Source organism: Phyllobates terribilis, unplaced genomic scaffold (assembly GCF_046119375.1).
Source record: "Phyllobates terribilis strain yellow unplaced genomic scaffold, ASM4611937v1 Scaffold_7__3_contigs__length_470593459, whole genome shotgun sequence".
In the NCBI taxonomy this organism is placed as follows: Eukaryota; Metazoa; Chordata; class Amphibia; order Anura; family Dendrobatidae; genus Phyllobates; species Phyllobates terribilis.
The window spans coordinates 238,979,923-238,992,757 of NW_027362767.1; the positions used below are offsets into that span (position 1 = coordinate 238,979,923).

Sequence of the window (12,835 nt, forward strand, 5' to 3'; positions counted from 1 at the left end):
TCTGGCACTAAGAAATGGTGGGATTTTGTCCAGTTTGCTGTTAAAACTAGCAGGGAGTGGTTGTCTGGGGATGATTAGGAGGTAATCAACACCTGATCATTAGGCGGACTATATAATCCTGCTCCCTGCTCAGTCCTTTGCTGTTTATTGCAGTTCCCAATGTGCTTGGTGGTGAGTGGTACTAGCATTGGGTTTTGCTATCTTTTCAGGGGTTTTTCATTTTATTTTCTGGTTTCACTTCCTGCGGTTCTTGCAGAGGTAGTCACCTGGTCCTCGACTAGGCACCAGCTGCGTCACCAGACACCAGCTGTCAGGCGACAGTGGGCCTGGGAAGGGCGCTGCCAAAGTCCCCCTTCCTTTTAATGGGAAATGGGTGAAGAGTATTCTCGGCCCTCAAGGGCTCACCTAGCTGGGCAGATTGTGCCAAGTGCGTCTGTGGCTGTGCTTTTGCTGGTTTGGTGCCAGTCTTGCTGGGTCCCTCTGCGAAGCGCATAACAGCTGTGTCCATCTCACCAGGTAAACCCAACAACATTATTGTGGCTTATTTTTGTACAGTGTGAAAATGGTGGTATTTGGGCCATTGTTGTGCAAAGCTGAGCATCTTAGACCCATCACAGGGTCAAACAATCCCAAAGGATCACCCTCTGTTAAGGTTTAGGACAAGGGCATATATACTTAAGACATTTTCATCACTGAGCCTAGATAGCTGCGAAGGGCCCATGAGTGAGACAGTTTTTCCTTTAAGGATTTGTAAGTGACTAAAAAGAAGAGTGGCTATGTGTAGATTTACAAAGTTCTTAAGAAAAGGGATAGAGTTGTCACTCTTACTTATGTTTCCTACTTCAGCTATATAAGTTCTATAATACCATGTATATAGTTCGTACAACCCTAAGGACCACTTGACCCTATGATGGGTCTAAGTTGCTCAATTAATGGCAGAATACGCAAAAGGGGCCCAAGAATCTCCAGATTAACACGCTACAGAAAGAGGCCACAATAATGTCCAGATATCTGAGTAGATAAGCATGGAAGGTGTGTGTCTTCCGGAGAAATATCCAAGAGGAATTGACCCTATGGTGATCTAAATTCAGTTGAGTGGAACCTTGAAGGTTTAGAGTATCATGGCCAAAATGTGCCCATATTATGGGGCCTAAGGGTCATTACTGCAGGATTGCAAGGGCTTGCAGAATGGAAGAGTCTATGTGTCAGGCTATATTGAAGTCCTCAGTCAATTCAGTGGGTGCCATTGTGATTTCCAAGTCCCTTATGGTTATTGGCGTGTCTCCCGTTACACCTATGAATTTTATGACAGCAATTATTGTACCTAACTATATCACAGTTATCCTGTAATCTAGATATTGTACCTTGCAGAAACTACTCATGTTCCACTTGTGTTAGCAGCAACGCTCAATCAAAGAAAAGTAACAATGCAAAAACACAAGGAAGTTAAAAAGGACACAAAGCAGATGAAGGTCAAAGGAGATCCTACAAAGATAACATCCAGACCAGACTTGGGACCTAATAAAACACCGAATATTAACATTGCGACAATAAAGCCATCAAAATCGAGGAAGACACCAGTAAATGGGCTGGCTGATGTGACCCAGGAGAAATCTCCAGCAAAAAAGGAAATAAACAATAGAAAACAAGAAACCAATGTCCAGAAGAAAGGAGTGACGCTTTCTAATCCAAAGAAAGAAGCAAACGGGGAGAAAAATTCTGATGTAGAAGGTTTGAAGACCCCTGAGAAGAAACAGCCAACAGAAGGTTAGATATGAACACCAAGTTGTGGTCAATGGGCTTATATTTCAAGGGTGGTCCTCAAGCTGTAGCTCTCTAACTGTTGCAAAAATACAGAGTCGCAGGTTGGGAACCACTAGATTATATAATGACCTAAATAGTAATTACCCAATATGTTGTGAGTTCACCCCATGGCGTTAGCCAGCTTAGTCATTCATTTTATGAGCTTTGTTCCTGATTAGAACAATTGTCTATGTTTTTTTTTTTTTTTTTTTTACCAGAAACAGTGTACTCATGTCCATTAGTTGTGTTTGGTATTGAAGATTTGCCCTTCACTTAAAGATGACCTAACATCAGATGCCATCAAAAGTGGACAGTTTTTTCTCTTACTTCATTCCCACTGCTCCCTGGAGTGTTTCATTTTTAGTCATTTTTTTTTATATGCCATAGGGTTCCAGAGATATAGGCCTTTTTATTTTGTGCTAATTTTTATGGTCTTTACAAGGGGGCCGTGGCTCACAGGATAATAATGCAGAGCAGCCTAAAGACACGCCCCTGAGGATCAGGAGAGTCTCGCCCAGAGGCATAGCTAGGAGTTTGGTTCGGGGGAGCGAAACTTCTGAGTGGGCCCCTAACCAGGTAACCCTGATTACAGCTATGGCGGCGCAGCCTAATAGTGGATGTAGGAGAACATCAGCAGATGACAGCGCTGTTACTAAAAATAATCTCTATACAAAGACCAACACTTATATTACCGTCATATGGTGACCATATATTGGTAGGTACCAGTGCTGCAGAACATATAAGAGATTACAGTACAGTTATAGATGGTGACTTACATCTGACGTTCTTTCTGATGAAGTTATTCACATTTCCCGTCTTTTCCATCTGGCCCAGACCGACATGACAACTTCTTCCAGCCAGGACTTGTCTACAGAGATTACAACAAAGACACATATGACTTCTTAAATTTCAGGCACTGTCTTCATCTATCCCCAACCTTCACAAACGCCTCATCATACTGACACCCCAATACTGAGCCACTGCTGTCGTGTCCCTATTACTGCACCTGCTGTGTGGTACTGTGTGCCTCTAATTTTCCACCCACAGGAGCCCTAGATTCCCCTTTCATTGCTCTTGTAAAGTATGATGTCAACAAAAGTGCCCCACAAACACTAAGATGACCCTACAGCTAATTCCTCCATAGTATCCTCCACACGCACAGTACTCTACTGTATCCCACCCCTCAACTGCCCAAGGAAAGTATGGTGGCCCCAACACAGTATGATAGCCCATATAGTATAATGCACCCCACAGCCCATACAGTATAATGCACGCCCATAGCCCATACAGTATAATGCACCCCCATAGCCCATACAGTATAATGCACCCTATAGCCCATACAGCATCATGCACCCCATAGCCCATACAGCATTATGCACCCCATAGTCCATACAGTATAATTCACCCCATAGTCCATACAGTATAATGCACTCCATAGCTCATACAGTATAATGCTCCCTATAGCCCATACAGCATAATGCACCCCATAGTCCATACATTATAATGCACCCCATAGTCCATACAGTACAATGCACCCCATAGCCCATAGACTATAATGATCCCCCAGAGCCCATACAGTATAATGCACCCTGTAGTGCATACAGTATAATGCACCCCATAGCCTATATAGTATAATGCACCCCATAGTGCATGTAGTATAATTCACCCCATAGCCCATACAGTATAATGCAACCCATAGTCCATACAGTACAATGCACCCCATAGCCCATACAGTATAATGCACCCCATAGCACATACAGTATAATGCACCCCATAGCCCATACAGTATAATGCACCCCACAGTCCATAGAGTATAATGCACCCCATAGCCCATACAGTATAATGCCCCCATAGTCCATACAGTATAATGCACCCCATAGCCCATACAGTATATTGTACCCCATTGCCCATACAGTATAATGCACCCCCATGGCCCATACAGTATAATGCACCCCATGGCCCATACAGTAAAATGCACCCCATAGCCCATACAGTAAAATGCACCATATAGTCCATACAGTATAATGCATCACATAGTCCATACAGTATAATGCATCACATAGTCCATACAGTATAATGCACCTCATAGCCCATACAGTATAATGCACCACATAGTCCATACAGTATAATGCACCTCATAGCACATATAGTATAAAGCACCCCATAGCCCATACAGTATAATGCATTCCATAGTCCATACAATATAATGCACCCCATAGCCCATACAGTATAATGCACCCATAGCCCATACAGTATAATGCATTCCATAGTCAATACAATATAATGCACCCCATAGCCTATACAGTATAATGCACCACATAGTCCATACAGTATAATGCTCCTCATAGCCCATACAGTATAATGCACCTCATAGCACATACAGTATAATGCACCCCATAGCCCATACAGTATAATGCACTCCATAGTCCATACATTATAATGCACCCCATAGCCCATACAGGATAATGCACCCCATAGTCCTTGGTACAGTTTTATGGCCACCACAATGTTCTAAAAAAATAAAATACAATACTCACCTCCCCTCATCGTCCCCCCGCTGCTCTGGTCTCCTCAGCTTGTGTTCTGAAGTGTCGCACATCTCAGCGTAGAGGACACCATGTAGTGACATCATCGTTCTGAGACGTCAGACGCCGAGGAAGAATGAATGGTGAGGAAGCGTCAGCTTACGCTCCCTCCTCCATCATTGTTTTCAACTATATCGGCAGTTGCGGTGGTGGGGGGTCCCAGGCCCCCCAGCTCACGGGTCCCATAGTGGCAGTGCAGGGAGATCGTGTATTGGCACACACTGATACAGTTAAAAGGGCCCCTCAGAGCACCCTCTGCCCCCCCCGGTAGCTATGCTACTAGTCACGCCCCCTTAGTAAAGACCATAAGAATCAGCACTAAATATAATGGATCATATCTCTGAAACCGTATGACGGATTTAAAAAAAAACAAAAAACATCACATTTAGGGGAACAGCGGGAATGAAATAAGAGAAACAGCAGAACAAGCATTTTTAGGCTCTTTTTTTCTCTGATGGCATTGGGTCAAATTTAACATGAAGTATAATGCTGCAAACAGACAAAACAATTTTTCCCCCATACGAATCCAGTAGACCCCGTTATAAATCAGAGGGGACCGTCGTGTCCCTATGGTACCCGTTCTGTGATGAATGAGGCACTGCACAATGTAGATATGAACATAACCTAAAGGGGTTGTGCCACCGTAAACATTTAATATATATTATAATTATATATTATTATATGATATATTATATTAATTATATGGAATATAAATTCTATAGCAGCCCCAACATACACGCAGTACGTTCTGGAGATAGACAGTCTATATAGCCGATCATAATTATTCTAACCCCATATTTCTTCTTTTATGTCCTCAGTGAAAACAAGAGACAAAGCAATAAAAAAGGGGACAACACAAATCCCGAGCACAATGAAACCAAAGATGCCAAACGTGGAAACTAAGAACAAGCAGGAGGACATGGAGTTATCACCATCAACTCCAACCATGCCCAGTGTGCCATCCTTCATTCGACCAACACTACCTCACATTCCCTCCCTACCTAGCGGCTGTCTCCTCTCTGAATTCACCATCGCCTGCGCTAACACAAAGATGACCTACCTGCCTCTCATGACTGACCCAGGATTGAAGACTCTCTATTTGGCCGGTAGGAGAAATGTCACAATTTTTGCTTATATGTAAAACATAGGGGCTTTGATAGAATTAAAAATTACTCTAGAAAATAGGGGGGAAACTATCAAGAGCTTTGTGCCAGTTTTTTGGCCTGATGGGGATGTTTGTATCTCTTTTTTCCTGTCAATTCTGAGCTCCTTTCAGCTGATATATGACCTCAGACCACATCAAAGTTCAATGTGTAGGGAAATTAAAAGCCTGTAGAAGCCAAACGATGCAAAATTTTTAATGAAACCCAATTGCACAAATTATTTTTAATCTAAAATACATGTATATAAGTAAAGAAAAAAAAATGTGGAAAAGCCCTTTAACCCCTTTACAGCCCATGACGTATTAATACGCGTCTGTGCCCTGGGACTTAAGAGCCTGACCCGTATTAGTACGTCATGGCGATCGCGCGCGCACACAGGCTGTGCGGGCGCGATCGCCGCCGGGTGTCAGCTGATTGTCACAGCTGACACCTGGTACTATGTGCAGGGAGCGGTCCCGCACCGCTCCCGGCACATTAACCCCCGCAATGCTGCGATCGAAGTCGATCGCAGCATTGCGGTGGCTAAGGGGAGGTGACCGCAATACTCACCTCCTCTTCCGGCCTCCAGCGCTGTCTGCCGCGGCTTCCCGGGTGTTGCCATGACGACCCGATGTTGTCATGACAACATCCGGGTCACCAGACAGCAGGAAGATTGTTTGCTCATGCGCAGTGCATGAGCAAACAATCGTCTCGCTGTGCAGCACTGACTGCCTGCATAGCACAGGGATGGTGCTCCATCCCTATTCTATGCAGGTGATCAGAATAAAAAAGTGAAAGTCCCAGAGTGGGACAAAGTAAAAAAGTGTAAAAACTCTCAGAAAGTGAAAAAAAAAATAAAAATAAATAAAAATAAAAAATTGTAAAAATATAAAAAAAAATAATAATAATAATCCACCAAAAATAAAAATATAATGTACCCATCAATAAATATTATGAAAAAAAAAAAAAATGACGATATGGCAACTAGTGTTGAGCGCAAGTGCTCGCTACTTGAATTTGCATCGGGTGCTCGGGTATGCATTGAGTATCGCGGGTGCTCGAGTCTCCGCCCCTAATGCTTCACAGCCAAAAAAACCTCGCGGGGATTGCCTGCCATGCTCGAGCGATCCCCGCATGTTTTTTTTGGGGTGTCTAATAACCGTGAAACATGCGGGCGGGGACTCGAGCATGTCACTTGAGCACCCGTGATACATGGTGCATACCCGAGTACCCGATGCAAACTCAAGTAGCGAGAACTTGCGCTCAAGACTAATGACAACTTATTCAATATGATGACCTAATGTTATCAAATTCTGTGTCGTACCTCTGGGTTCAAAATGTTCACTATACCCCTTGATAAAATCCTTGAGGGGTGTAGTTTCCAAAATGGGGTCACTTGTGGGGGGTTTCCACTATTTAGGCACATCAGGGGCTCTCCAAACGCGACATGGCGTCCGCTCTCAATTCCAGCCAATTTCGCGTTCAAAAAGTCACACAGTGCTCCTTCCCTTCTGAACTCTGCCGTGCACCCAAACACTGTATTTTCCCCACATATGGGCTATTGGCGTACTCAGGAGAAATTGCACAAAAGTTTTTGGGGTCCATTTTCTCCTCTTACCCTTGTGAAAATAAAAAAATTGGGGCTAAAACATCATTGTTGTGGAAAAAGTTTGATTTTTTTATTTTCACGGCTCCATGTTATAAACTTCTGCAAAGGACTTGGGGGTTCAGGGTGCTCACCACACATCTAGATAAGTTCCCTGAGGGGTCTAGTTTCCAAAATGGTGTCAATTGTGGGGGGTTTCCACTGTTTAGGCACATCAGGGGCACATCCGCTAATTATTCAAGCAAATTTTACATTCAAAAAGTCAAATGGCGCTCCTTCCCTTCCGAACCCTGCCGTGCGCCCAAACAGTGGTTTTCCCCCACATATGGGGTATCTGCTTACTAAGGAGAAATTGAACAACAAACTGCATGGTGCAATTTCTCCTGTTACCCTTCTGAAAATGCAAAAGTGGGGGCTGAAAAACATTTTTGTGGGAAAAATGTGAAAATTTTATTTTTACGGCTCAATGTTATAAACTTCTGTGAAGCACCTGGGGGGTCAAGGTGCTCAACACACATCTAGATAAGTTCCCTGAGGGGTCTAGTTTCCAAAATGGTGTCACTTGTGGGGGATTCCACTGTTTAGGCACATCAGGGGCTCCCCAAATGTGACATGGCGTCCGCTAATTATTCAAGCAAAGTTTACATTCAAAAAGTCAAATGGCGCTCCTTCCCTTCTGAACCCTGCCGTGCGCCCAAACAGTGGTTTTCCCCCACATATGGGGTATCTGCTTACTCAGGAGAAATTGCACAACAAATTTTGGGGTCAATTTTTTCCAGTTATCCCTGCGAAAATAAAAAAAATTGGGTCTATAGTAACATTTTTGTGAAAAAAGTTAAATGTTAATTTTTTTCTTCCACATTCCAAAAATTCCTGTGAAGCACCTGAAGGGTTAATAAAGTTCTTGAATGTGGTTTTGAGCACCTTGAGGGGTGCAGTTTTTAGAATGGTGTCACTTTTTGGTATTTTCTGTCATAAAGACCCCTCAAAGTCACTTTAAATGTGATGTGGTCCCTAAAAAAATGGTTTTGTAAATTTTTTTGGAAAAATTAGAAATCGCCGGTCAACTTTTAACCCTTATAGCTCCCTAAGAAAAAAAAATGTTGGTTCCAAAATTGTGCTGATGTAAAGTAGACATGTGGGAAATGTTATTTATTAAGTATTTTGTGTGATATATCTCTCTGCTTTAAGGGCATAAAAATTCAAATTTTGAAAATTGCAAAATTTTGAAAATTTTTGCCAAATTTACGTTTTTTTCACAAATAAACGCAAGTCATATCGAAGAAATTTTACCAAAATCATGAAGTACAATAAGTCACGAAAAAACAATCTCAGAATCAGGGGGATCCATTGAAGCGTTCCAGAGGTATTCCCTCATAAAGTGACAGTGGTCAGAACTGTAAAAATTGGCCTGGTCATTAACGTGCAAACCACCCTCGGGGGTTAAGGGGTTAAGTAATTATTTATTGTAACAATGGTCTGCATTTCATTGCAAATACAATATATTTGTCATTTTAGGGAATATTGCAGCCATTATAAACTTTGTGAAATGTATCTATCTGTATTAACATATGAATGGAGGAGGATTTAAATAAAAAAAAGGGAAAAAAAAACATCCATGAATATCCTGCCTCCCCTCCAACCTGCTGGCCTCGTCCCCTTGCCAGTCTCATCGATTTACAATTGTTATCCACAAAAATCTGGGTCTTCAGTCTCTTCACTCCTGGGCTCCACCATAGACAATGTTAGGATGTGTCGCCTACGAGTGAAGAGGACTGCAAGCTGCAGGATCGGGGAGACGTGAGTATCTGTAGAGTCTGGGGTCTGTGTCAGCTTGAGGGGTCTTATCTGGGTCTGTATTAATTAAGTGCATCTATGAGCTTAGGTGGTCTGGTATGGAGTCTGTATTATGTTAGGGGGTCTAAGTCTATTTGTTTAGGAGGTATGTACTATTTATGGGGTCTCATAGTTGATGACTTATGTTTTGGTACCTAAAAGGTAAGTTATAGTTTAAATCAGATTTTTGTATTAGATGCATTTAAAAAGGCATTTTTTAACATCATGATCTATACTAAAAAAAATAAAAAATAAAACAGTAAACTTGTAATTTTCACACTGACCACTAGGGTCTTTTTAGACTAGTTGTTTCAGGAAAAGTTTTCAGCTGTTTCCTTATCATCAGAGGCAGGATTACAGTCACTGATAAAACCTCTATACACAGCTGATAACACAGGATCCACAATAGGCGATGTCACAGCTCACCTCCTCCCCCCTCCCTTCACTATGCACACACTCATTGGATGCTTCAATACAAAAGATAGGGTGTGACTGTGATCATTGTTGCTAATGTACATGTGTTGTTTCCTTAAACAACAGGAAGTTAGAGTTTAAAAAAAGCCCTAAAGTGTGAAAATAGGGCACGTGTGAAAAAATGTGAAATTATATACAATCATTAATGGAACAGAAAAATCCATTCCCAGTATTTTTTTTTTTATCAGAAAAAAATGTGATTGCGCAGCATAAGTAGCCGCCATCTAACTATAACCATACCGCCATGTAAAACACATAATAACCCCCGTTATTACTAACAAGACCCATGTATAACACCGCAGTAACTTACGGTTTATAGCAGCGGCTGAAGCTGGAAGGCGCCGCACATTTCTCTCCCAATAAATGAATTCCTGAAATTAATTTTGGAAGAAATACACCAAAATGTGACGAACACTGAACCTTTCTCAGCAGACTGTGAGACACAGGGATAATAGCTGAAGATTTGGCTGCGCCTTTAGTATACACTTTTAAAGGGATTTTCTGATTTCATTCAATAGGGGTCACTTTTTTTTCTATAATGATAAGAACTGAACTGCCTCTTGGAAGCTTGGAAACATTATAATAGCTGATGCTATCGGCCCCATTCATTGCTGCATTTGCGCCTCTTTTGTTTAGTTTTTGCTGTTTTTCATTCATTTTTCCCCTTTAAGGGGTTGCCCATTATTGCACAGCTTCATCAATTCTGAACCCTAATTAAAGGGGTTGTCTAAGCTTCAGCTAAAGGTCTGAAGTCACGCTATCAAGATTCTCTGGTATTCGGGAGATCATCTGGCTCCATGTATGTGATTTGCATACATGCGGTCACATGCCGACTAGACGTGATCAGCCTGTCTCCATGCAAGTGAATGGAGTGAGGCTGGACACGTCTAGTCGGAATGTTGCCTGAAGTATGCAATTCCCTTATTTGTGGTCATGTGACCTCCTGCTCTCGAAAGCTATACCAGGGAATGCTGACAGTGTGCGGTGCACACTCTTTAAGGACTCAGAAGTCTGCAGTGTCATAGAGTGACTGCAGAGTTTTAGCAGAAAACTGGACAACCCCTTTAAAATAAGAACAGTGGATACTCACCTCCCGTGGCGGCGCCATTCCAGCAATGTCAGCTCCGCTGTTCCCGCAAAGTGACTTGTTGTATCACATACAGGTTGCAGCCAATGAGCGACCACTCGTCAGCTGCAGACTTAACTTTTCTTTAAAGCAGATGTGCGCCCCTAGTGGAATATTGATGAATTGCAGCCAAATAATAGCCTGCACACGACACAATACCACAACGCTCTCTGGAAACAGCTGGAATGGAATGGCACCGCTGCAGGAGCCTAGTATGGACTCCTTTCATTTTAATCAGGGTCCTGAACTGATGAAGGTGGAGTTGTCTATTAGTGCAGGGTTCCCCAACTCCAGTCCTCAAGGCCCACCAACAGGTCATGTTTTCAGGATTTCCTTAGTATTACACAGGTGATAATTGCATCACCTGCACAGGCAATAATTCCATCACCTGTGCAATACTAAGGAAATCCTGAAAACATGACCTGTTGGTGGGCCTTGAGGACTGGAGTTGGGGAACCCTGTATTAGTGGACAACCCCTTTAAGCTTTCAAAAAACGCCTGCTGGAAAAAAAAAAGTGCATGTTATTTCCTTTGAAGCAGTTCCTTATGGAATCTGAACTAGACTAAGCACTGTCCAATCAAAAGGCTGGAAAAAAACCCGCTTGTTTCCTAGGAGACCGACCATCGCTGCTGCCTAGCGTGTAAGCACTGCACTGAAGCTGACTGTGATTAGCAGGTAACAGCGTGCTCCAGGTTTAAAACAGTGCTTACAAGCTGAATACAAAAGATCTTGCAAGCACAGTGCATGTTGAGCGGTCTAGCAGAAGTGGTCGGTCTCCAAGGCAATGAGCTGTAATCAACAGAAAAGTGTTAATATCTCAAGAACGGCTGAGAATTTTAACAAGCAGTAAATTGCAAAATGAATTGTATTTTCAAACACAAACACTATCTGACAATATCCATTCATGAGGATAGGAAATAACCCTTTAAGTCATGTTTTGTCTCAGTGGAAGCGCCCAGGCATCAGAGAAACAGCTGGCGTGCCTGGCACAGGGTGGCATCGGTTGTGGTATTGGAATACGCACAGGGTGGAGACGTTATTACCAAGTTGGGTTAGACGTGAAATCGATGCTGAGCAATAATGGAGCCGCTCTGTCTACACTTTTCTTGCCATTTTATAATATTTATCCCTCCACATAGTCACAAGGTAGAAGTGAAGGAGAAGCTTTCCTGAGATCTGCCTCCTCACATCTGGCATCATTTACTTATGTGACCAGGTGCAGAGAAAGTGGCTCTAAGTAGAGCAGAAACTTCTCAACCCAGATAAATAAGAGTTAATCCAGGTAGTAATAAGCTGAAGATACTTCACATGACACAGCACATAAGAGCATGGAGCAGCGCCTCGCGGTGCGGAGCATCAGTCATGGCCGCCCCGCAGTGGAGCTGGCTTAGCTATATCTGCTGCGGTCAAAAACAGATCAAAAAAGGGGACATTTTTTGCAAACCATATGGTCTATTCCAGATGCACATCTGGCATTTGGATGAAGCCCATCAACTTGCTCCTGTAACTAGAATACATTTTTATTTATTTTTCAATATGGCAAATGACAGGACTGAGCATCACCCATCACCCTTCTGCCCATTTTTTAAGTTAAAGGCAATGCATATTTTTGTGTATTTTTTTGGTCATTTTTTTTCCATATCACAATCAGTATTAAATATCCAAAACTAATTAGAAGCCTTGCAATTCTCATAATGGCCACTGGGGCCTTTTTAAGAATCTAACTTCCTGTTGTTTCAGGAAACAACACATGTACATTAACCACAATGATCAGACTGTGACCCTATCTTATGTATTGAAGCATCTAATGAGCGTGTGCAAAGGTCATAGTAAAGAGAGGAGGAGGAGATGAGCTGTGATGTGTGATTGGTGGATCCTGTGTTATCAGAGGTTGTGTATAGAGGTTCTAGAGATCCTGCCTCTGATCATAAGGAAACTGCTGAAAAATCTTCCTTAAAATACAGTCCCGGTGGCCAGTGTGAAAATCTTTTCTATTGAGCTTGTAAGCACTGTTTTGAAGCTGAAGCGCGTTGTTACCACCTAATTCTCAGCCAGCTTCAGTGCAGTGCTTACGCGCTAGACAGCAGTGATGGTCGGTCTCCTGGGCAATACACTGTAACCAGAGCGTTTGTTTTTTCCAGCCTTTTATTTGGACGGTGCTTAGTTTGGTGCAGATTTCACCAGGAACCGCTTCAAAGAAGTAACATGCACTTTTCTTTTCCAGCAGACGTTTTTTGAAAGCTTAAAGGGGTTGTCCACTAC

General features: G+C 42.6%; 1 protein-coding gene across 2 annotated transcripts in view; it reads left to right on the forward strand.

The window, feature by feature from the left end:
* The window catches only part of LOC141154282 (extracellular matrix protein 2-like), a 108,825-nt gene that overhangs the window by 23,722 nt on the left and 72,268 nt on the right, over nucleotides 1-12,835 (forward strand). Inside the window, exons 3-4 of one of the 2 annotated variants that reach the window (XM_073639928.1) lie at nucleotides 1,372-1,767; nucleotides 5,207-5,494. In XM_073639928.1, the coding sequence (XP_073496029.1) occupies nucleotides 1,372-1,767; nucleotides 5,207-5,494 (684 nt within the window). The remainder of the gene's footprint in view (nucleotides 1-1,371; nucleotides 1,768-5,206; nucleotides 5,495-12,835) is intronic. The other variant, XM_073639929.1, reaches the window with a different exon arrangement.